The 27,350-nt window shown below is 33.5% G+C and overlaps 1 protein-coding gene across 1 annotated transcript in view; it reads right to left on the bottom strand.

Annotated features, from left to right (window-relative positions):
* The window catches only part of LOC145292936 (ras-related and estrogen-regulated growth inhibitor-like), a 382,170-nt gene that overhangs the window by 313,397 nt on the left and 41,423 nt on the right, over positions 1-27,350 (bottom strand). Inside the window, exon 2 of the mRNA XM_080139106.1 lies at positions 18,302-18,851. Within this exon, the coding sequence (XP_079995232.1) occupies positions 18,302-18,377 (76 nt within the window). The 5' untranslated portion in view covers positions 18,378-18,851. The remainder of the gene's footprint in view (positions 1-18,301; positions 18,852-27,350) is intronic.

Here is a 27,350-nt window from a genome sequence, read left to right on the forward strand (position 1 = left end):
AGTTACTAATTTTTAAAAACATGTAAGAGTTTCTTATATTATAGAAAAGATAAAAAATTTAAAAACTGTGCATAATATATGGAAAATAAATCCTATTTTCTGACTACTTTTGCACCTTTGTCTGGCTGAAAACTTTTGGGAAGGTTACATTGTGTCACCCTTCTTTTGCTGTCACCCGGAGCGGACCGCCCCCTTCTCCCCCCCCCCTCTAGCTACGCCACTGGTAATGGCAGATGTGACAAGAAGTGATGTAATTGGAGGAATATGGAGAAAGAAAGTGTTGAGATGAGAGGGAGGGGTAGGTGATGGCGAGTGGTGTTATGAGATGAACAGGGAAAAAAAGAAATAGTATGGGGGGGAGTCGTATTAATAATATAAATAAAGAAGATGATTCAAGTTAAATAAAGAAGTAAACGAGAATATACATTTTATATTAGTGATTTCTAATCACGCATAGTATACGTTGATGTACAATGTGCGAATCCTGACCGAATAATTGGTCATGGATTCTTTATATATATATATATATATATATATATATATATATATATATATATATATATATATATATATATATATATATAAATCTAATCAAGCCAGAGATGTCTCGTGATGCGGGGTTCGGATCGTTCGAGCCAGAGATGTCTCGTGATGCGGGGTTCGGATCGTTCGACTAGTATTAATCGTGACACCCTGCACTGAAGATTCCCGAAAGGATGAAACACTAGTGTCTGTAGGTATTTAATTATTACAGTAAAAAATAATTATATATATATATATATATATGGAAATTCAAAACTATATTAGCAATGTATAAAATGTATTTATAATTACATATAATAAATTTATATATATATATATATATATATATAATGTATATATATATAAAATATTTTTAACCTTTATATATCTAATTTTAAATAAATAAGAATGTAAATATACTAAATACTAATCATAGTGGGAGTGATAAGTAGTTAAATGGATTAATCCTAATCTTATAAATACAAGACTGATAAATTAAAAAATATATCCATTTTTAATGTGGAAATTGATGAATCACACAGGTAAGAAATTCATTTTTATAGTATGAAAAGGTTAGTAATTGCAATGAAGAATAGGAAATTGGATCAAATGTTTGTAACATGTCTTCTTCCTAAGATTAAGGGAGGTGTTGTTTGATCAACACTGCTGGGAGGCCATGATGTAATATACTATTTTGTTTTTAAATCCCGGAAACAGTGTTTCATGGTAAACAACTTAATTAACACACATAATACAAAACAATATTAGATCATTTTACGATAAAGCGCTATATAATTATACTTTAATTTGTTTATTTTGGGGTGGGTGGAGTAATTTCATCGAATCTGTTCTGACTTTGTGGCATTTTTCCACCGGACAACGCCAGAGCACTGGATATGCTAGTAGTATATATTTAGTGTAGTTTGTTGTTGTTACTGCAGTCCAGGACATGAATTTATCTAGTAAACTTATTTTTGTTTTTTACAGCAGCGGCAATCGAAGAAAGTGCACCAGTCCTCATATGAGCGAGAGTATAGGGGGAGATTATCCTCATGACAGATTGTCCTGAAAAAAAAAGATTGTAAACAAAAAAACACAGACACTCTAAGACAGTGTCTAGTATGCATTCAAAGTGTGTGTGCGCGCGTGTCAAATTTACGTGGTACTTAATACATGCACACACATACGCATACATATATGTGCGTGTATGTGTGTGTGTGTGTGTGTGTGTGTGTGTGTGTGTGTGTGTGTGTGTGTGTGTGTGTGTGTGTGTGTGTGTGTGAGAGAAAGAAAAGGAGGAACTATTCTCGTTTTATTTTTCGCACGAGATTGGGTTGCTCGGTATGCCATTCCTTTAATACATATAACTTCCGATTTAACTTGCAACAGTTTTTTTTTTCTGTTTAGCTGACGAATTACATGGAAAAACTCCACGTCTGCACACACACACACACACACACACACACACACATACATACATACACACACAAACACGCGCGCGCGCGTGCGCACACACACACACACACTCACACACACACACACACACATATATATATATATATATATATATATATATATATATATATATATATATATATATAAACTCCTCATTTACTGGAAAAACTAGCGAAGGACATTATTTTTTAAATACTGTTTTAAATGCTGAAAAACACCCAAGATCATATCTCTCTCTCTCTCTCTCTCTCTCTCTCTCTATATATATATATATATATATATATATATATATATATATATATATATATATATATATATACTAGCATGCCGCCTGGCATTGCCCGGTCGTAAAATATGCTTAAATATGATATTTTGATTAATGAAGATTCCAGATTTATTAATATATTATATTGGACTCAAGATATAGTAATGATTTAAAAAAGTTTAAAAAATAATGACTCTTACGCCACCACCGAGAATCGGAACCAAAATGTTTAACTTACGATTTACTTTTTCCTTTGATGTTAATGCCTGAGCTATGAAAACATGTTTGCTGTAAACATGAAACAATAACTATAACGCTACGCATGCATATTCGTAATGCAGTCGTTCGACCTTCACCTGGTGAATTCCATTTTTTTAATTTTCACACTTTTGCACCGATTTTCTCCGGCTAAACTCAAAACATAAAATTTCGCATAGCCTCGAATACCCTATATATTAAGTTTCATGTAGGTCAAAAGTGACAGAGGAGTTTGATAGGCAAAATTTTTAAAGCAAATATATATACGCATACATAAATATATATAGAAAGAGGTTTGTGTTTACTATAACGGCATTTTCTGTTTTCTGCAAGTCGTTAGTCAAATTTTAGGAACAGTAATCGTGAGAGCTGTCCTTTACGTACAGATAAGATTGCCGTTTTCTGCCACTCGAGGGACACATTTCATATGGGAGTTTTATCATCCACTTTTTTTAGCTTACGTCACTTGGTATTTGTTCTAAATATTCAGTAGACTCTTACTTAGGCCGTTGGATTAGGGCTTATTAATGTTTTGTTTTGCTAGTTTTCATTTTCGCTTTTCTTCCGTTTTTTACTCTTTTTATGCAGAATTTGTATTCTTTTTAGTCAGCTTATTCTAGATATTAAATTGTATTTTTATTTGTTTCTTTGTATTTAGAATTGTTTACATTTCAGCATGAATGGAGCATTTAAAATGTTTATATATATATATAAAAAAAAACTATTTGTATGTATAAAAAATGATTTTATATATAAAAATGTGCCTAAAAAGTTTTTAATATAAAAATTCTAATTAAATTCATTTGAAATATTATCAGCTTAAAACCGACTTAGAAATTTATCAAAAACTATTATACCAAAGAAAATTTTAAAAAATTAAGACTTACATTCTCAGTACATCAATTAAGAAAACCCTAGACTGAAGATTTTAAGTTTTTGTTTCAATTTCCGGTTATGAAATCTGCTTCATTTGGACGCAAAGCATTATATTTTTCATTTAAAAAAAATTCTGAAGATTTCTAATATTTCAAAATAAGGTAAATTCCTCAATGTCTTTATTATGTTTAAAAAATATTGTGCCTGAAAGAGAAAATTTCTATTTATATTAGACAATTATAATAGCATTATATTAAACTACCGTTGTTTCCCGGGGTAAAAAAAAATTAACGTATTTCTGTTCAAATTTGTTTCGCTGCCTCTTTCTTTCTCTTATTCCTCCTTCCGTTTTCTCTTCCTTCTACCCACACCTCTATTTTTCCTCCTTCTCCTACCACATTCTTCTCTAGCTGGACACACACACACACACACACACACACACACACACACACACACACACACACACACACACACAAATACAGGGTACAAAGATAAAATTGCCGCCATAGAAAAGATGACATGATTCCATTGCCGTTTGATAGAAATCGGTTTTCTTTTTTCGTTGCAGACCATCTACTAATTGACCAGTTGTGTACAAATACCAGGAGCGACAGGGCCCTTCTATTATGTTTGAAAGTGACACAATATTTAACGAGCGATATCGGAGATGTGTCGCTGTACAACACATGGTCTCTATAATTCCAAGTTATGACAACAGGACCATTGCCAGCACCCTCAAAATGCAAATCCGGACCGTTCAACTCTTGAGGGCACATCTCCACGAAGTTTCCGATCACGTGGTTTCAAGTGAGGGCCACATCATGCTCCCTCGCATCTTCGAAGTCGGTTTGAAAGTCAAGACCAAAGTTTACTTGAATGTTTTGAAGCAATGTGGTGATCCCCGAGTGTAATCAGGTTGCTGCTGGCACACCTAGGTGTGGCAGCAGGACTCGGCGCTGACCCACAAGTCCAAAGAGACCCAGACTTGGCTTCAGAAGGAGTGCTACGACTTTGTACTTTTCTCTCACTGCCCCCTCCTCCCCTTACCTGAATCCGCTGGAACAACATCGTTTGGTCATACTTCGACATCAACAACATGACCTCCCACAGCATCAACCCTCGCCGGCGCTTATGGAAAAGGCATGCTCTCAGTTCCCGACACGCATCGAGGCGGTAATTACGGCTGAAGGCAGCTGTATTTAATAGATGTCAGCTCTACTACATAATCAAGTTACCTGAATTGATTTTTTTCAGTAAAAGTTTTAAAATAAAATAAAATTGTTGTTTTCTTTAAGGCGACAACTTTATCAAATTCTAAAATTACCTGGCAAATATACCCGGTGAATAAAGTGCAAGAGAGATTTAAATAATTGCACATAAAGAGTCAGTTAGAATGTTTAAAATATATTTCCGTTAGAATATATAAGGTAGCAAGTGAATGCCTTAACTCCTACTGGATGCCCCATCCACAGCTTGAATAAACTCATAAAAAATTGTGCTAATGCACGCTATTTTGAAAATCATATTTCCAAATTTAATTAAAGCTTTATGATGTTTTTTTTAAATTCAATTGTAAGGTTAAAGTACAGAATAGGTACAAAACACCCTACCCTACCCAAGTTAAGAATGGCTTTTTTAAATAATAACGTTATTATTTCAGCGTGATCAATAAGTGCATGGGTACCAACAAATTTAACAAATATATACTATATACGCATCAACACGGCGGTTCTAGGTTCGATCCTTGGCTTGGGAGAGGTGCTAGTCTAGCAGCACTGATGAGTTGTGATACAACGAAACAGGACTGTATGTCGATGACTACAAATATATTTTAAAGCCCCCCCCTCTTTGGGTTGAGCACTGTCGTAAATAATCTCACTCGCTACTTAATTTGGCTGAAAAATGCGAAACTCGCGGTTTGTTTACAAATAAACGGTTTGAGTACTGTGCAAGTGGTGGATGTTTGTTTAAATAGACATTCGGACAGATTGCTTGCGGGAATCGCTTCAGTGGTCGAGGAGTAGAAATGCCGACTGTCAACACGACGGTCCTAGGTTCGATCCTTGGTTTGGGAGAGGTGCTAGTCTAGCGGCACTGATGAGTTGTGATACAACGAAACAGGACTGTATGTTAATGACTACAAATAAATATTATATATATATATATATATATATATATATATAATATATATATATAATTTTATGCGGCGTACAAAATTTAATTATTGAAATCATGACAGGAAGACCAGCTTTGATGTTTATGATTTAAAATGGGAAATGAAAAAAAAATAATAGGGGAAGGCCAGAAGATCAGTTTCGCCCTCACTTTTCGTAAGCTGGATCGAGGGATTTCCTTTATTATTAATAAAATCGAGTGAAATAGGAGATAATCCGTTTAAAATAAAGTGGGAGACGATACGTTAAAAAAAAATTAGCGATATAGTGTATTGGAAAAAAATATATATAGTACATATATATATAGTACACGCTACAACATATGCACATGCGTGCAGACATATATGTGCAATGTATGTATATGTTTGCCACCGTTCATGTGTGTGCGTGCAACTGGTGCATGTTAACTGCGTAAATGTACTTTTGTGTGCTTAATCAGATCCGTTTTCAAAAGGAAAACACCCAACATATCAAAATACCTCTCGGCACAGTCGAAAAACATGTCACAATCTGTTGGAACAATCTCGTGCACATTATACCCTTAATGTATCTTTATTATATATATATATATATATATATATATATATATATATATATATATATATATATATATATATATATATATATATAAATTAGGTTGATACAAAAATAATGTCGTTTTTATATATATAGTCGAATGTTAAAAAACATTATTTTTGCACCAACCTAATATATATATATATATATATATATATATATATATATATATATATATTATCATTTAGCTGATAATAGCGCCATAAAACAACACCTAATATCCCATGATAAAAACTTACAGTCGTCTGATATTAGAAATATCTTAACTAACAATACTAAAATTCGATACCTTAACAATTACACATGACGACTAAAATTACTAGAAGCCATACAAATAAAAAAACCTGCAACCTGTTTTTAACAGGATCTCATTTAACACCGTGGCAGATATACTAGCCGTATTTAATAACTAACAAGAAACTAAATAAATTAAAGTATAAAATAATAAAATCGAAATTAAAAATACACCAAGTCTCAAAGAAAAAGATAACAACAACTGACGACGATCGGATGCACCGATAGAAAGCGCTTGAGAAGAATATGGCTGAACAACAACTTTTGGGCGCCATTATGCCAAAGAAGTTGTCCAAAAATTATATATATATAACAAATAAATGTTATCAAAGGCAAGAAAAGTAAATGTTCTACCTAACTGGATAAAATTTTAGTGTTTTTATGTAATGTATAATCGGTTCAAAAACATCCAATGTTTATCGGTATATCTGAAAAATACAAATGGCGGCAGACTGTATCGAACACGTTAAGTTTGGTGAAATTTTTGGAAAATGAGTGTAAACTAAAAAACTATACAAAATACTGTTAGGAACTCACTCAATATATGTTACCATGACGTAGGCTGGCATATAATCGGTGGTTTTAAACTTTTGCTCGATACAGGTGACGACTTTTAAAAGTCCCTTTTAGTGATTACCTGGTTTGAGGATATTTGTACAACTAAACGGCAAATCTGCTCCAAAAAATCCGGTATTATTTTACTTTAAGGCCCGTTTCACGTTCATATATAACGAAATATTTTATTGTAGATTTCGGTGTTCTAATAACGAATCTGCAAACCGTTTCCGTAGCTAAAAGAAAGTTTTCATGATATTCGTGAAATTACTTTTTCGAAAAGGGTGTGATCACTTTTCAATGTAAATTAAACTTAGAATGAGCACCCACTTTCTGGCCACCTGAGAGAGGGGCATTTTTCTGTGTTTCTTGGCTAAAAAGATTTTTGTTTGATTTCTTTTGCATGGTAATAACCCCTGAACGCTGGGACTATTTTCCATTTCACAGCCGTAGCCTTCGTTTACGCTATGCGTGAGCATAAACGAAAGGTGTTTAGCAATAAACATGAGAAAAAATCCCCCCTCTCTCAGGTGGCTAGAAAGTGGGTACTCATTTTAAGTTAAATTGACATGGAAAAGTGATCGCCACTTTTTCGAAAAAGTAATTTCTTCATACCATAAAAACCATTTTTTTGGCGACGGGAACGGTTTGCAGATTCGTTTTTAGCACACCAAAATCTACAAAGAAAATTTTGTTATTTACGAACGTGAGACGCACGGCCCTTAATGGAAAATTATATAAAAAATTTGGGGGAAAATAGTTTTCAATAAAAACAGCAAATGAATTCGATAGAAAAAAAATGGATACTATTTTTTTTCTTTTTTCTGTGTGTTTCTTGGCTAAAAAGTTTTTTGTTTGATTTCTTTTACATGGTATTAACCCCTGAACTCTGGGACTATTTTCCATTTCACAGACGTAGCCTTTGTTTATGCTATGCGTGAGCATAAATGAAAACTGTTAAATATGCATTCGCGTACCAAACTGCCTTGTCAAAAACCTTTAAGCCAATAAACACGAAAATAAATTCCCCTTCCCCAGGTGGCCAGAAAGTGGGTGCTAATTTTGAGTTAAATTTACATGGAAAAGTGATCACCCACTTTTCGAAAAAAAAAATTCTTCAGATCATGAAAACTATTTTGATACTCCTTGGGCGTTGAGTTCCATGGCGACCCGCATAATTATTTAATGGTCGTTTCCTTAGTACCCCCCTAGTCAAGGCTAACGCATGCGCACGTAACATTTTTTATTTATTTACTTACGTGATGGAGTTTCTATACTGATGGGTTTTTTGAAATTTCTTCACTGGATTATTATTGATTGAACACTAACCAGATTACGAAAAATAATTGAAAAAAAAAATCATTTCAACATTTGAAAGGGGTACTCACTTTTTAGTTACCACGTTCTGGTAAATCGGTCACTCATTTTTTTTTTCTAAATACGGAAGTGTCTTCGGGAGATATAAAATGGTCGCATGTTGACGAAACAATGTATCGGGAGGCGTACGGGATGAAAAATTATTGGTAAATTTTTAGATTAGGTCCACCTCCTCAATTTTCTTTTAAATGACGACTTGAAATGGTTTTCGACTATGCTGAATACGAAAATCGCATTGAAATTTTGCAGAAATAAGTCGTTATCAAGATATAAAAAGTTGTATTATGCATTGTAATCTTTGGCGGCCATCTTTTTACGTGCATGTATTTGTTTATTGTGCGTGCGCACGTAAAAAGATGGCCGCCGAAGAATACAATACATAATACAACTATTTATTTCCGCAAAATTTCGATGCGATTTGCGTGTTCAGCATACTCGGAAACTTATAAATGTCGTCATTGAAAGGAAAATTGTGGAGATGGACCTAATCTAAAAAAATACCAAATTATTAAACATTTCTCCAGCATGTTAGTGAAATTTATACTTAAAAAAAAAAATTAAAAAACACAAGTTTTGAAAAAAAAAAACTCACCTCTCATAAAAACAATTTAAAAAAAACACCCGCAAACTAACTTTTAACTAAATAAGTAAAAAAAAAATTTTTTAAACTAGAAATTTATTTTCATAAAAACAATAAAAAAGTCATGTTCAATCTATTTTTTTTTCTATGAGAAACAAATAAATTTATGACTTACAAATGCGGTAGAGGCTCATATTATTTTTACTTTCTATGGTTTTGATATACCGCGTTTTTATTGCTTACAAAATGGGTGACTGATTTATCAGAACGTTGTAACTAAAAAGTGAGCACCACTTTCAAATGTCGAAATAATGATTTCTTTTGAATTTTTTTTAATAATCTGTTTAATTAGTGTCCAATCAATAATAATTCAGTGAAAAAAAATTCCAAAAACCTATACGTATAGAAATTAAGTATGTTAACACTTTTCATAAATATATTTTTTAAAAAGTAACAAAACCATTTATTGATAATTTGTCACGTGTAGAAACATTTATTTATTTACGTAGGCTTAACTCTTTTCATGAATAAGAAAAGTTTTACTCTTTAAGAATAATAAAAGGAAAAAGTTACTGAACATTTATAAAAGGAAAAAATAATTTCTCACGTACTTACTTCTTTTCATGAAGGCCAGAGGAATAGTTGGCCGAAAAGTCGTGAAACAACAACTAATAAAGATGAGAATAATAGTCCGCAATAAATAAAAAGGGTGCTAATGCAGAGAGCGATCCGCGCTATTTTTTATATCATATTTCCACATTTAATTAAAGTTTTACGATATGTTTTTTTATTCAACTGTAAGGTAAAAGTACAGAATAGGTACAAAACATCCTCCCTTCCCCATGTTAAGAACGACTTTTTAAATAATAACATTATTTCAGCACGGATCACGCTATGCATGAGTATCATAAAAATTAATACAAATAATACTTATCTCAATAAGTGAAAGGCTAATTTCTACCGGAAATAAAATGGCGATAATCTCGCAGTTACGAAAGATATTTTTTATTTAATTTAATATTTTAATAATTCACAATGTTAAATTATTTTAATAACATGCAAACATTCCTTGACTTTAAAAATAGAATTTCTGAAAATTTCAATTAAATTGGTAACGTAGAAATATGGTTTTATTCGCTTATAACGAAGACAAGAATTACATTTATATATATATATATATATATATATATATATATATATATATATATATATATATACTAGCAAAAGTACCCGTCGTTGACTGGGTTCAAAAACAGCCTTCAGAAAATGGACTCTTATTTATGAAAGTATGATAGGTTATGAAAAGGAAGGGTTGTAAAGAGATAGCTTCGAATTTGGGGGTATCAAATTCAAAGCAAAATATGATGAAAGTAACAATAAGATAGATAAACCCCATAAGTTATTATACCATACCTGTTCACACTGAAACACGTATCACAATATTCTGTGGATCTATATTAAAAAACCTTGCTAAACTTTGTGACAAATTTCCATTCTATGGAGATCAGGTGCGAACGAACACCCCATAATTTTATCATACCATATTTCTTCAAACTGAAACATAATTATCAAAGTATACTTACGCAGATAGATATGAAAAGTCTTTATTAAAGTTTGTGCCTATTTCCATTTTATGGAGGCCAGGCGCGAACGCAGACCGCACAATTTTATTATACCATCCCTATTTATCAAATTATTCTTATGTACATCTATATCAAAAACACTGGTAAAGTGTTTTTTAATTTTTAAATTTTTTATTTCCATACTTTGTGGACCAGGCGCGAACGCAGACCCCACAATTTTAAGAACCACTGTTCTGCCAGATCAAACATACCCATTCCTATGTCTCGATACATCTTCTACCATTATATGCAATCAGTTTTTTAAAATAGTCAACCATATAGGAGCCTATTCGTGACCAGGTACACACACACATATTCAGCTTTATATTACACATATGCATATATATATATACGCGTGACATGGTTTATTAGTCCGATAATATCGTTTTATATATTCGTATGAATAAAATATCGATGTAAATAAATATATTTTTGTTTATTTATGGGCACTATTATATAAATTCAGTATAATTTCTTTGACATTTTAATTTGTACGTCCTGGATATGACCTTAAGCTATATCCGATGGTGAGACCTCGCCTTGCGGGCTTTGGGGTATGTGAAGCCACCCTTATCTTGCCATTGCTCCCAGGTCCACTCTTACCCAGAGTGGTAGTAGGGTCCAAATTATGGGTTAAATAGAAAATTACTTAAAATATATATATATATTCAATTAAAAAAAGTTCTTCCAAATCACTGGGTTCAGCATTAAATAACCTGAAAAGGGTTGATGCGAGGGGCGTGCAATAAGTAATGCCTCTGACCCACTTCCCATAGCAGTAGAGCAACGAAACTTGGCACAGTTATTAGTCTTTCTCTACATAGGAACCACCCAGAGTTACGCATTTCTCCCATCGTTGTATGCGGCTCTGGAGACCGTTTTTGTACAACACCCCAGGTTGGGCCTCCAACCACGATGTGACTTCAGAAATCAAGGCTGCCTCATATGGGAAACGCTTTCCTTTAAATAACAACTTCATGGCTGGGATGGGGAGAATTTCATAACCACACGCCCGTGCTTCTGATCTGGCAACATGCGAGTTGTGGACCGGAGCGTTGTCCTTCAGGAGGAGGGTACCTTTGCTGATCTTGCCCCGCCTCTTGATTTTGATAGCTTCTCTTAATTTTCTAAAAAGTGAAGCATAATAGGTTCCTGTAATTGTGGTACCCTTTGCCAGGAAATCTGTCATCACTACTCTGTCCTGGTCCCAGAAGACTGTAAGCATGACCTTTCCAGCGGAGGGCTACACCTTGCCTTCTTTGGGGGTGGTGAGTCCAAGTGCTTACAACTGCATTGACTGGACTTTGGTCTCTGGATCGTAGTGATGGACCCAGGTTTCATCCTGTGTAATCAATCTTTTGAAAAACTTTGACTCATCTTCTTGGCATATCTCCAAATCCATCCTCGAGCACTCGACGCGTTCTCGCTTCTGGAATGGTGTAAGCAATCTGGGAATCCATCTGGCAGACACCTTATGCATATGCAAATGGTTATGAATGATAGTTTCCACAGACCCTATACTAATCTTGACATCTTGGGCTATTTGGCGAATAGTAATGCGCCGATCTTCCAAAATCGCAACCTCAACTTGACGGCCAGATGTCTCATCAATGGCAGAAGGAGAGGCGATCAGGTCTGGGAGCTGTTTCCACAAACTTCCGGCCATGTTTGAATTCACGATGCCAGCGTTTTACAAGGGTATATGATGGGGCATTGTCACCATAAGTTTCTTTCATTTCATCAAAAGTCGCCTGTGGTGTGCGTTCTTTCAAATACAAAACCGGATCACTGCTCGACATTCAACAGGCTCCATTTTACACCTGACTCAGTTCAAACACCTGTAAAACAGAAACCAAAAGTTGTTCAGGGCTGTAATTTGCCACATAACCCTTAGAGATATAAATCATTGCACATGCAAAATTTCAGCTAGAGTAGAGAACTGAAAGTAGGTCAGGGCATTACTTATTGCACGCCCCTCGTATGCCGTAAAACAAACAACCAACCTTTAATTTGTAGTTCTTGGAAAGAAGCTACCGAAAGAAGAAGTTCTATGACAATGACATGTAAAAACAGTTGATGAAGACAATATGACCAATTAGTCAAACGAGAACAAATGGAGCAGAGAATAGATCAGACAATTTTGAGGAACACACGTCATAATAGTATTTATTGAGAAGACTGAACAAGCAACATCATTCCTGTGAGAGAAAGGGAGAAAGGAGAAATGGTGTAATCAATAAAATTACACATATGTCTCTGCACTTTTATTTACAACAATTATTTTCCCCGATTTCAAGAACTCGTACTGTCATTTTATAGAAAACTAGCAGGGAGACCCGACGTTACCCAGAATTGAATGATGATCAACGAATATTTCACACTCCTATATTTTTATTGTCATCGAAATCCGTGAAATCGCCCGGGAGGAAGCTTCACGTGCCTCTATGCAGTAACTTACTCCAAAATATATGTTATTCTACATTGCACTCATGAGAACCCACTCTTTTTTTATAAAATTATTTAATGTAAACTTCTTTCCAGTTAACGGAAAAAATATTTAGAAATTTACGTGCGGCGTTTGAACCTACAGACCATGTAAGCAAAAAAAAAAAAAAAAAAAAAAGAGAAAAGAAAAAAAATAAACGCGTAAATTTTCAAGTCTTATAAAATTCTTTGCAGTTAATGAAAAACAAAAAGAAATTCACGCGCGGAGTTTGAACCTACAGGCCACATGATAAAAAAAAAACAAAATAAAACACGCTATCGATTTACCCACAGTAGAATTTTCACGGCCCGTTGTTCTATTATCGTTGCTAAGCGAGGACATGGAAAAAATGGTTTTACCGATGATAGATAAATAAAAATAACGGTTTCGATTATCGATTATCAGTAATTATCGGGGAGTATTCTGAGACAAAACTTAACTAAGATCACTCCCAGACTTACACAGCAAAGTTCTGTAAAATTTTTTAAAAAATCTGTTCAGCCGTTTCGGAGTCTATAAGGCACGAACTGGCACACACACACAAACAAAGTTGCATTTATATACTTGTAGAGATAGAGACATCACCAATGTTGGTGTTGATAATCAGTTTACATATTATTATAAGTTAAATTTTAAAAAAATATAGTTTAACGATTATTTATTGCTTGAATAGAGAAAAGCAAATATTATAAACATGAAATTTCATATCAGAATATTTAGTTTTTTATAAGTGTTTCCCTTTTAAACAAACTGAGTGAAAAACAAATATATTAGAATTAAATGAATTTTGACTGGGGAATTTTTATCCAGTAAGGAAGCCTCCTCATAAACATCGATGATATTTTGTATAGCATGTTATTAAAATGGGAAGAAACAGTCGTTTTTAAATAAAAGGTGTTTGGATTGAAATATGGAATATTTTGTTTTGGAAACTCTAAGGTCAACATGATTTTATATTCAAATTGTGTTCCAAAAGTAATCCCACCTAATTTTTATTCCCAAAATGGATCAGGCGAAACTTGCTTTGCTATTATGAGTGACCTTATGCATTCATGGCCTGAAAGTTTCCTCTCTCTGTTGCAGATATTGACAGTGTGAGACTATCAAAGCAATCTCTATCATGGACGTGCGTCAGAAACAGAGGTGCGTCATTAAATTCCAGGCAAAATTGCCTTGAGAATGGTGGCGACTACAGAAAAATAAACAAATTTTGAAGTACAAAAGGTTGTTTCAGGCTTCGTAGCACTTCAGCTTTTTTAGTTAAAAAAGTAGGCAGCTATACTTTTGGAACGATAGTCGTATGACAAAACACGCTCCGAACGCCCATACACAACCATCGTTCATCGCTGGCAAAAGTGAATTGATGATGGCGGTGTGCTCCGTGTCTTTGTAGCTCTTCAGCTTTTTGGATAAAAGAAAGTAGGTCATCATTTTTAGAATGATCTTCGTATATCCATCTATCTATCTATCTATCTATCTATCTATCTTCCTTCTTTTTTTAATCAATTTTCACCCCAAACAAGGCACAGTGCCACTTTGAAGTAGGGTGTTACTATCGGGGACATAATTTGCAGGGGCATTATGAAAGGAGATGAGTAGCAAGATGTTTGTTCACATTACACTTGAACTTCTGTATATCAATAAAGTTGGGAAAGAAGAATCCCGAAAGGAAGTTCCAAAGTCTTGCAGTTCTGGGGAAGAAACTATTGGAGCAGAAGGCTTTCTTACACCTAGGGATCTCTATTGTAAAGGGGTGTGACTTAGTTGTTTGTCGGGGGTAATCATGTCGATGAGGTACACGTGCTTGTAGTTCGTCAGAGCATTCACCATTAAAGTACTTGTAGGTTGGCGACTCTCTTTTGAACCCTGTCCAGGAGAGAGAGAGACAAGCAGCAGATGCACCAGCTCAAATATGACAACAGTACTACATACATGGGCGAATGGTGGCCTTATAGAGGTATAGGATAATTTCATGCGTAAGTAGTTTCCGAGCACCGTAGAGAGCCCATCTTCTTTGCAACAGTCTTGCTAATGCTCTCAGTGTATCTATTCCAGTTCATGTTCCCTGTAAACGTTAGGCCAAGGAGTTTAAAGGAAGCACTTTCAGGTAATGTGTTCTTGGCCATTGCTATTGGTGGTATAGAAGGTTTCTTGAAGTTATTGAAGGAAACAAGCTTAGTCTTGGCAGCATTGAATGTGACCATCTATCTATCTATCTATCTATCTATCTAAAAGTCACTTTGTGAGTTCATTCCCATAGATTCCGAAACGGCTTAGCCTATCTTTTGCAAATTTCACACGAATTTAATTTATATGTCTAGCAGTGTTATTATATATGTTTTGAATAGAAATTCATCCGATCTTCAAAATAACTTTTCTTTCTTATAGAATGTTGTTTTTACAAATGTTGTTTTTACAAATGTTGTTTTTACAAATGCACCTACGAACATTTATAAATTACAACCTGTCAAGACAACCTTGCTTTGGATTTCCAATACAACTGAAATCTCGCTCGACACATTCTAGTCGTTAACCTATATTTTTATAACGCATTTATAAATAAGCAAATATAAATGACGTCATCAGCGTCATATTCATTACGCGTAATCATCTTAGTATTACTTATTATTATTAGTATTATTATTATTATTATTATTATTATTATTATTATTATTATTATTATTATTATTATTATTATTTTACAGGAGAATGTTTAACGTTAACGTTACATCGGCAAGGGCGATAATAAAATTTCAGCAAATCATGTCTTCTTTTAAAAAAGATTAATATCTTAGTGGTAGAGCATTCGATTACAGATCGAATGATCACCTTTTTATCCTGGGTGTACCTCACTACCATATATATATATATATATATATATATATATATATATATATATATATATATATATATATATATATATATATTATTATTATTATTATTATTAATGAGTTCAATTTACGACAAAAGAAGATGACCATTTAAAATCGCCGCAAATCATTTCTTCGTTTGCATATTTTAAAACTAAACATTAATTAGAAGTGACTTTTTCAGCGCATTCATCGCCAAGCCCAAATATCAGCTGACGTGATATTGTAAACAAACACAGACGAACTTTGATGAACGACATTATCATTATTATTAAGTTAAGCAACGATTAGCCTGGCCAGTGATAGATGGGTGACCACGTGGGACTTCCAGGTGCTGTATGTGCTCTCCGCTTATCTCAACATTGTTTCCAGTTGTCCTGGATTTCTCCTTGCCAAAAGACTCAAACAGTGCCGATTTAGGAGAGGTGTGGTTGCAGATTGCGCAACCCTTCCCATACAATTACATGCGCAGCTGCCCCTACAAGGGGCATCCTTTGTCTTTCGAGACTGAACGGAGGCCTGGAGGAAGATACATACATTATATATATGTGTGTATATTTATATGTACCTTTATAAACATACACACACACACATTATATATATATATATATATATATATATATATATATATATATATATATATATATATATATATATATATATATGCTTAGAACTGCCGACTGTCAACCTGATGGCTGTAGGTTTAATCCACGGTAGGGAAAGGTGCTAGTCTAGCCGCAGTGATGAGTTGTGATACAACGAAACAGTACTGTATGTGGATGAATTTATATATATATATATATTCCTCTCTCCCACCGCGAAGGGATGAGACACAAGGTCGGAAGGTGGCAAATTGACTGGCGCCCCAAACGGAGGAGCTCTCTGATCCTGCAAAAAAAAAAAAAAAAAAAAACTTTGCGTAGTCGTAGGTAAGTGCGCCCCAGACAACACGCGGTAAATTTGTTTATTCAAGAGCATTTGCATCAATCTAACAGCAAAAAGGGTTATTAAAAAGATTCAATTTCTGTTGGACTGATTATCAAGGTCAGAACTACGAAGTATACACACACACACACACACACACACACACACACACACACACACACACACACACACACACACACACACACTATCAGCAACACAAAGAGTTATGAACAAAGAAACGTATATAAAGAGATATAGAAATTAATGTAAAACGGTTGTGTTTCACAATGTAGTTATAAGGACGATTTACGTAGTAAAATAAATAACGAGGATAATATTCAATAATTTTAAGTTATGCATATTTATTGCTGAACATAATGTGTCACACAAGATGGTAAATGTGTGATTTTCCAAATATTTTCGAGAATTATCTCTACATCGAGGGGGGGGGGGTAGAGGAAGCGTAGACAGCTCGCCAAACCTTGTTACAGACTACAAAATCCTTCTAATAGAAATTGATATACAGATATTTATATAAAGAGATAGTCCCTGTTTGTTTCCTTGCGATCCATTTTTTTTCATTTTGGCGGGCCAATGTTCGAACGTTGTGTTCGAGTGTAAAAAGAAATTTGCCATAGTAGCGACTATGACAAATTTCTTTTGACACTCCAACATTGGCCTGCCAAATGGAGAGATAAATGGATAGATTTTTTGTCAAATTTACATATCAGATATTTTTTTTAAATATTTGATTACAATATAACGCATATTGATATTCAAAATTCTTCATTCCAATCATATTTACATAGTGCAACAAATGAAGAAAAGTTTTGTTTTTTTTTTTGATTGAGTGTTCAATTGGTTCGTTTCGTTTTTTTATTTTATTGTTTTATTTTGGGTTTTTACTTTGTTTTTTTGTATGGGTAAAAATAGAAAGTAACTAAAACAAAACAAAAAAATATTAAAAAATAAAACACAAAAGGAATTTAAAAACGGTAAATTTGTAAATTTACTGATAAATCCCCTGTAACGCCCCCTCCCCAATTCTATTCTTTGGGCGATTGCTTGAAAACATCCCTGAAAAACTTGGCGGAAAGAAAATTGTATTTGATAGAAATTATGATGAGGGATCGTTTTATTATTTAAATTTGATGATCTATTCTCATCCTATTTTAACATATATACGAATATGACTAAAGTTAAGTAATCGCCTAAAAGGTAGACGTAATTGCCTAAAAAAGTAACATCTCAATTTTTTGCAGTGGTGTATTATGCAAATGGTGTTTTTTTTTTTCATTTAGTTCTTAAAGCAAATGAAAAAGAAAAAAAGAAAAAAGAACAATTGTTTAATGTGAGATTCAAACCAACAATAGGATGAAATATTCGACTTCAAAACGTGTCTTTTATCGACAAGCCACCGATTTAAAGTTAAGTAGAATTAATAAATAAATTAAATATCTTTACTTACCAGATTTTCCAACACCGGGTTTTCCTAAGACCACAAATCTCGTATCCGGATGCTTTCCTCTGTTCCCAGATGTCATTTTAAAACCGCCGTCTTTTTTTTTTTCTCGCTATTTTTTTTTTTTTTTTTTTTTGTATTTCCGATTTCTGAATTTATTATTATCTACGTATGTGTGTATATGTATATACTGAAAGATAGATATAGATATATGTATATCTTTTTGTTTACATTAGACTAATGATCTAACAACACAGTTGTTTTGCACGCGTAACTTGTCAACGGTTTTTCAAACTTTTTTATATATATATATATATATAAAAGTGTTAGCTTTGTTGGCTTGTTATGAAAACAAAAAGAAAACAAGCCCAGCTTCCCTCTTTTCTTCTGTGTGTATAAAATGTATAATAATAATGTAGATCCGTCTGTCTGTCCGTCCGTCTGTCCTGTAGCCGGTATAATGTGTTATGCACTGTTAAAAGCAGTTGCTTTTTTTCTTTTTGTTGTTTGTTTTTTCTTTGAATCAGCTGGTATGGCAATCCATGCCGATTTCTTCCTGAAATGTAAAAATAAAAAAATGACTGAGAATGTGGGATTGACAGTTCTCCCCCCACACCCTGCTCTCTCTTTATTTTTTTTTCCTCTCTCTCTCTCTCTCTCTCTCTCTCTCTCTCGTCTCTCATTTTCTTCTCCCATGTCTCTCCTCCTCTCTCTCTTCCTCTCACTCTCTCCCGCTCTTATATTCTCTTCTCCCTTTCGCTTTTCTTATCTATCTGTCTATCTGTGCACACACGCGTCTGTAAAAGTATGTATGTTGATATCAGAGTACTTATACGTTTGTGTTAGTCTAAGATGTTAAACTTCTTTTTTTCTTCTTCTTATCTTCTCTATCTATCTATCTATCTATCTATCTATCTATCTATCTATATTTCCTTGCACGTTTATACTTACATTTGATATATATATATATATATATATATATATATATATATATATATATATATATATATAATTATTTTATGTATCTGAAAAAGATTTTATGTAAATATTTTAAGTATTTACTTCGACAGTGCTCGCTATGTAAGTAGAGCCAGTTAGTAAGTTTTGAAAATATGTAAGGCAATTAAGCTACACAATTTTCCGCGTTGCATACTGACGAATATTCAGGAGGAAGAAGAGCAGAAAATTCTGTGTAGCTTAGTTTTCAAAACTATATATATATATATATATATATATATATATATATATATATATATATATATATATACACATACACACACACACACACATATATATATATATATGTATATATATATATGACTAGAAAGAGTAATATTTAGTTTACAGAAAGAAAAATGTAAACTCAAAAATGAATATAAATAGTGTATAAGTATTTATATAATAAAAAAAACAGATGTATACCTTCTTATAGGTTTTTAAGGTTTTTTTATTGAAAATTTGAATAAATTTTCAATATCAAGATCTTTATTTTATATTATATATTAGCAGTTCAGCCCGACTTTGCTCGCGTCCATGTTGTGTTTATATATATATATATATATATATATATATATATATATATATATATATATTAAAAAGCTTGACTCATGTCCTGGTAAACTTCATCTAAAATTTCAAATGTTTAGAGCTAACATTGACGGAGGAGTTTGGTAGAGTTTCTAAAGGTCAACTCTTTCAACTTTGACCTCTTGGCAGCCAAATTCTCGCCCAAAAACCTATTAAAAAGCTTGCTCCATGACTGAATACCCTTTATGTAAATTTTCAAATGTTTAGGCATAAAATTGGCTGAATAGTTTGCTAGAGACCACAAAGGTAAAATCTTTTGAACTTTGACCTTTTGGCAGCCAAATTTTCGGCAAAAAAATCGATGAAAAAACTTGCCTATGTCTGAATAAACTTTACGTAATATTTCAAATGTTTTGACCAAAAATTGGCTGAGTAATTTGGTAGAGACTGCAAAGGTCAAATTTTGTTAAACTTTGACCCGAATTTTGACCCCATAACAATTATTTTTTTGAGCTCAAATCAAATTAAAAAGTTTTATACATGTCTAATAACCTACACCTAAAGCTTCAAGTGTTTAGACCCAAAAATTGGCGGAGGAGTTAGGTAGAGTTTTCAAAGGTCAAGTCGTTGAACTTTGACTCCTTGACAGCCAGATTTCTGTCCGAAAAAAGATTTAAAAGATTTTCCCAAATCTCAATACCCTTTATGTCAAATCTCGTGTCTGTAGATTGATAATTGACAGAGTTATTTGGTAGGGAAATGTACACAGACAGACACACACACACACACACACACACAGACATTTTCACTTTTATAGATATACTAGCATTTTAGATAAAAAGACAATACTGACTCTGAAAAGATTCAGATTTGAAATGGAAAATATCAATCGAAGGTTAAGAAGCTCACAATATTAATGCTGGAGTCCCTCACGGGTCCATTCTGGGCCCAACCCTCTTCTTGATCTACATCAATGATCTCCCAAATCTCACCCTCAGATCATTCGTAGACATTTATTCTGACGACACTTCCACCTATGGCAACACCCCAAAGGCCGTAAATGACCAAGTTCTCTTTGATTCTCTCTCCTCTGATTTTGATAACGTGGGCCAATGGAGAAAGAGGTGGCTGGTTAATTTTAATGCATTTAAAACCAAACTTCTATCATTACGTACATCATCAACACTCTGATTCCTATCTGGCATCAATTAAAATGAATGACTCTCGTCTTGGGGGTGCGTCATGTTTTGACAAGCTTCTGGGTTTGACTTTTACTCCTGATATAAAATGGAACACTTACATCAAATCTATTGCCAAGATCGCTGGAAATATGATGGGATCCTTCTACCGCTCCAGTAGATATCTCACTGCTGATTGAACTTTCTATCTGTATAACAGCCAAGTACGTCCAAGGATGGAGTACTGTTGCTACATCCGGGCAAGAGCTACGAAAAGCATGTTATCCTGCCTTGACAAATGCTATTTTGTCTTTCATGCCGTCTCTTTCCCACAGAAGAGACGTTGCGAGTCTGTATCTGTTTTATTGTTATTTTCATGGCATGTGCTTGTCTGAGCTCCAATCTCTAGTTTCCCCTCGCCAAACTTTCACAAACAATACTGGTCTAGCTGAAACCATCAATAATTTCACCCACTCTTTATCCGTGCTTAAACCTAAACGTAGATTCCATGAACAAAGTTTCTTTTTTAGAACTGCATGCCCGTAGAATTTTGTTCCGTTTTCCTGCTTTCCAACTGACTACAATATGGTCGTCTTCATGCCCAACGTGAACACGATCTTGATGCGCCATTCCTTTAAGTAATCCAATTTCCTAAATTCCCACTACTAACGACTACTAAATTATTGTCTCATGTACTACTGCGCATTCATTTACCCTTATCTTCGAGTGGCCTCCAGGCCTTGATACGTGGTGACTCTTTTGTAAATAAATATATATGATGGGGATAAAAGAGAGAAGGACCAGAAAAATAATAAAAGTTAAAAATATATTAAAATATATATAAAATCACAATAAAGTTATTAGAGTTTGTTTTATTTTATTTACAACATTAAAAAGGCTTACAAACTTTAAAAAAATCCTATTCTTTTTCATTTGAAAGAATTTTTCATAAATAAAAAAATGCTTCCAATAGAGTTCTGATAAGATATTTAAATTATAAAAATATTTAAATTATAAAAATATTTAAATTATAAAAATATGCAAATTATAAAAATATTTAAATTATAAAAATATTTAAATTATAAAAATATTTAAATTATAAAAATATTTAAAGTATAAAAAATACTTAAATTATAAAAATTTTTAAATTATAAAAATATTTAAGTTATTAAAATATTTAAATAAAAAAATATGTAAATTATAAAAATATTTAAATTATAAAAAATATGTAAATTATAAAAATATTAAAATTATTAAAATATTTAAATTATAAAAAAATATTTAAATTATAAAAATATTTAAATTATAAAAAATATTTAAATTATAAAAACAATTAAATTATAAAAATATAAATATAGGAAGAAATTAGAGAATAGTGAGCAAAGAAGGATAAAACAAGAAAGTTGAAACATAAATCAGTTCAAAATTCTTGAAAATTACCTTGTATTAGTTTTATCTTCATTACATTTTACCTTTATATTTGTACTAGCGAGGGGTACTCGGCGTTGCCCAGGTGTTTTTCGGTGGGTGGGGGTGTTAATGAAGACCTAAGAATAAGCGAAATAAAAAAAAAACAGAAAAACGAACGTTAAGAAACTCTGCTTAGCGGGGGAGGGGTACACGGCGTTGCCTGAGTGTTTGTAGGAATGTGTGGTTATTAATGAAAACGTAAGAATAAGCGAAGTAAAAAAAGAAAACAGAAAGCGGGTGATACCCGGGCGGGGATGGGGTAATCAAAACATCGAAAAAAGAACACAAAAAAACTAACGTAAGGCAAACGAACGATGTTAAATGTAAAAATCGAAAAAACAAAAAAGAAAACAGAAAAACGAACGTGAAAAATTGCTTAAATAAGCCTGTTTCGATATTAAAATTTAAAAAATCGGTGGGTACCCGGGTGTTTTTGAGTGTGTGCTTGGGGATGGGTGAGCGAAGTAAAAAAAAAAAAAAGAAAAACGAACGTTACGTGAAAAATGGCTTAAATAACACTGATTCAATATTTAAATTTAAAAAAGCGAAAAAAAGACATCTCACACCACGACTCGAACCCAAAACGTTTAAATAACGAACCAACGCACTAACCAACTGAGCTAACGCGACGTACATGAAATTTAGTCAGTTTTTCAACAATTTAAAGTAAATCAGGTCATGACGTCATCGGACACATGCGTAGACCCGGTTGCCGTCACGAGAGGACGGTTTTGTTGACCCCCCCCGTCTAAAATTATCGATTTCGGGGTGAAAAAATAAATGTTTTGGGCCAATTTTTCGATATTTTTCGAGCGAAAGAATGGTGCTTCAATGTGATACCGAGTTTGTGAAGTTTCGTCGTGTCTGTCAAAAGTTTTTAGCGGACACACAAACACACATACAAACATACAAATATACACACATTTTCGCTTTTATATTTATAGATAATACCGTTTTTTATTCTTCTTTTCTGCCGAGAAGCATTTATATTCGAAATGCCATGACCTAAAGAGGTTTCTCCCCTATTCCCTTTTTTTATATGGGCATCACCACTTATCAAGGCCTTGAGGCCACTCAAGGATGAGGGTTAAAGAGTGTACAGTAGAAATTGGACAATATATGAATCGTTAGTAATGGAAATTTGGTAAATTTGTTAACTTATATGGAACGGCTCATACAAAACTTGTTTACTTTAAACTTGAAGACAACCATATTGAATCAGCTGGAACGCAGGAAAACGGAAGACAATTCCATAGGCGTGTAGTTCTAATAAAGAAGCTTTGCTCATGGAATCTACGTTTAGGTTTAGGTACAAATAAAGAGTGAGGGAAATTATTGATAGTGATTTCTGTTAGACGGGTGTTTCTTGTGAAAGTTTGGCGAGGGGGGTGGCCATGGATTGGAGCTCAGCCGAGCACTTGCCATAAAAATAAAGATAAAGCAGAGACAAACTCGCAAAATTTCTTCTGTGAGAAAGAGGTTGCAGGGAAGAGAAAAGGACATCCCCTACGAGGCTATGAAGTCTATTTTGAACTCTCTCAAGGCATGATAAGTCCTTTCTAGCAGCTCCTGCTGATGTGGCAACAGTACTCCATCCTTGGACGTACCTGGCTCTTATATAGATAGAGAATTGCATCAGCAGTGATATATCTACTGGATCGATAGAAGGATCCCACCATTTTTCCAGCGGACTTGGCAACGGATTTAATGTATGTGTTCCTCTTTAGATCAGGAGTAAAAGTTAAGCCCAGAAGCTTGTCAAAACACGAGGCCTCCCCAAGACGAGAGCCATTCATTTCAATAGATGCCAGATGGGAACCAGAGCGTTGATGATGTAAAGATAAAAGCTTGGTTTTAGATGCATTAAAAGTAACCAGCCACTCCTTTCCCCATTATAACACATGCTCAAGATCAGAGGAGAGAGAATCAAAGAGAACTTGGTCGTTTACGGTCTTAGATGTGCTACCATAGATAGTAGTGTCATGAGCATAAATGTCTACGAATGATGTACGGATGTGATTTGGAAAATCATTAATGTAGATCAAGAAGAGAGTTGTGCCCAGAATGGACCCCTGAGGAACTCCAGCACTAATACTGAGAGCTTCTAATTTCTGCCCATCAATCACTACTCGTATGAACCTATCAAAGAGAAATGATTTAATGATTGAGAAGACATTTCCAGCTATACCGTAGCTGGAGATCTTGTGAAGTAAACCTTTATGCCATACTCTATCAAAAGCATTTTCTGTAACCTTTATGGAATTGCTAATATAATAAAGTTCTTAAGTAACTTTACTCTTTATCTCTTTAAGTTATTCAAAAGTATATACACATGTGGCAAAAGAAAGTCCTCACCTACAATTTTTTTCAAAAACTGAAAATTTAAGCTAAATTTAATGTAACTGTTTAAACAAACTATACCTCATTCGATTGGCCTTTTATTCTTCTATAATTTTACCTGTTCATATTTGACTTTTAATATGCACGTAATATTTAATGATAAAATAAATAAATACAACCCATACAAATAAATATGTGTGTGTGTGTGTGTGTGTGTGTGTGTGTGTGTGTGTGTGTGTGTGTGTGTGTGTGTGTGTGTGTGTGTGTGTGTGTGTGTGTGTGTGTGTGTGTGAATAACAAAAATAGCTTATAACTCTCTAAAAAACGCTAAGGTAGCGGAAAAATAAATAATAGCGTTTCGAATTTGCTAATATCGCTAAAAGAAAAAATAAAAGCCAACAACAATTCTTATACACACACACACACACACACACATATATATATATATATATATACATATATATATATATATGCGTGTGTGTGTCTGTGTGTGCGTGTGTGTGTGCCTGTGTGTGTGTGGCATAATACTGATTCCACACGCGTAGGTTGAATTCAATGGCTTTTCTTTTAGGTAAGTGCCTTAAATGCTGAAAAAAAAACTGTTTATAGTTCTTATGTTTCTGTGAACTTTAAATACCTCCATTTTCTTTTATCAACATATTTTTTCTCACTAAATCCTTTCCCATTCCAAGGAAAAAAAATCCAACTATTTTCTGGGGACTATATTTTGTCTCTGATGAGTTGTTTAATAGGCCTCTGCTGTTCAATTACACATGTATAAGACGTATTTAATAAAAATATGAATAAAATATCATGAGTGAGAATCAAGTACATTTTCTAGTTTGAGAACGCTGATTAACGATATATATATATATGTGTGCGTGTGTGTGCTTTGTGTATGGATATGCACGTATATCATTGTGTATACTTTGATAAACGCAAATAGCGGCGCACGTAATGAACGAGGAAGGATTCTTCGTCTTGTCAATGTGTGCTCGCATCCGTGAACTCATATGAAAGCGTGCGTCGAAAATACCCAATAAATATAATATATATAAACACAAGTATCTTTTTCCTCAACAGGCAGGCCATTGTATCAGTAAATGAGGAACTTCATGCCCTCTCTTTCTTCTTCTTTTTTTTTTTACACGAGATTGAGTTGCTGGATATATCATCGTTTTTAACTTGCAACAAACTTTTTTGTTTAGTAGACGAATTATAAGGAAATCCTCTACGTATGCACAGCATGTATATCTATCTATCTATCTATCTATATATATATCTGTCTGTCTATCTATCTATTTATCTCTCTCTCTCTCTCTCTCTCTATATATATATATATATATATATATATTCAAACTTAAAGCTAAAAAATGCGCTAATCTGCAATGTTATAGCAAGCCTATTAAAAAAAAGTGCAATTTTCCCCAAAGAAGGAAACCAAAATTTTAAACAATTATGTTTCATTTTCAGAATGTTGAATACAAGATGTTAAAAAAAGCAAATTCGCATAATATTTTTATTTCAATCCAAGCTCGGTCGAAAAGTTTCTAAAACAGCTCGCAATATCAACGAAGGGTTTGGTCCAGAAACCACTACTGAACGCACATCACAATGGTGGTTTTAGAAATTTCGTGACAGCGAGGAGAGTTGAATTTTTAGCTTAGCGTAGTGGTCGGCCATCAGGTGTTGACAACCATCAGTTAAGAACCTTAGTCGAAGCCAATCCAAGCACAACTGTTCTAGAATTTGCATTCGAATTAGACGTAACGTATACGACGATTTCCAACCAGGAGAAAGATTGGAAAGACAAAAAACGTGATAAATGGCTGCCTCACAAATTGTATTCTTTACAAACAACTCAGTGGTTAGACGCCGACGAAGCTCCACGACACTTCCCGAAGCCAAAATGACAAGAAAAGAAGTTCATGCTGGCTGTTTAGTGATATGCGACTAGTCTTATTAATTACAGTTTTTTTTTTAATGCTGGCGAAACTATTACGGCAAAGAAGTACTATCAACAAATGGATGACATGCATCAGAAAATTTGACAACAACACCCAGCATTAGTCAATAGAAATTGTTCAATTCCCCTTCACAACAAAGCCCGACCGCCCGTTGCTGGATGCATGGACTGACACGTTGCATTCGACTTAGAACGTAGGTACATATTTCAAATTGAAATATCATTAACGGATAAGCGCCCGGATATCATTATTTGATTCATTATTAAAAAAAAAAAATTCGTCATTCAATTAACGGTTCTATTTGAGGAAAATGTTGACTGGACACAATAACGCAGCTGGAAAGATATGAAGATGTCGTGATTTTATTGCCAACGCATACTCCACGTTTTTTTAATAATTTCGGTCTTTCTCCGTCCGACAAGAAAATGCATAAGAAAAATATAAGACAAGTTTTTTTTTTGCTTCAGCGTATATATATATATATATATATATATATATATATATATATATATATATATATATATATATATGTGTGTGTATATATATGTGTATATATATATGTGTGTGTGTGTG

The sequence above is a fragment of the Euprymna scolopes genome, chromosome 14 (genome assembly GCF_053919585.1).
Source record: "Euprymna scolopes isolate OS-2025 chromosome 14, ASM5391958v1, whole genome shotgun sequence".
Classification (NCBI taxonomy): Eukaryota; Metazoa; Mollusca; class Cephalopoda; order Sepiida; family Sepiolidae; genus Euprymna; species Euprymna scolopes.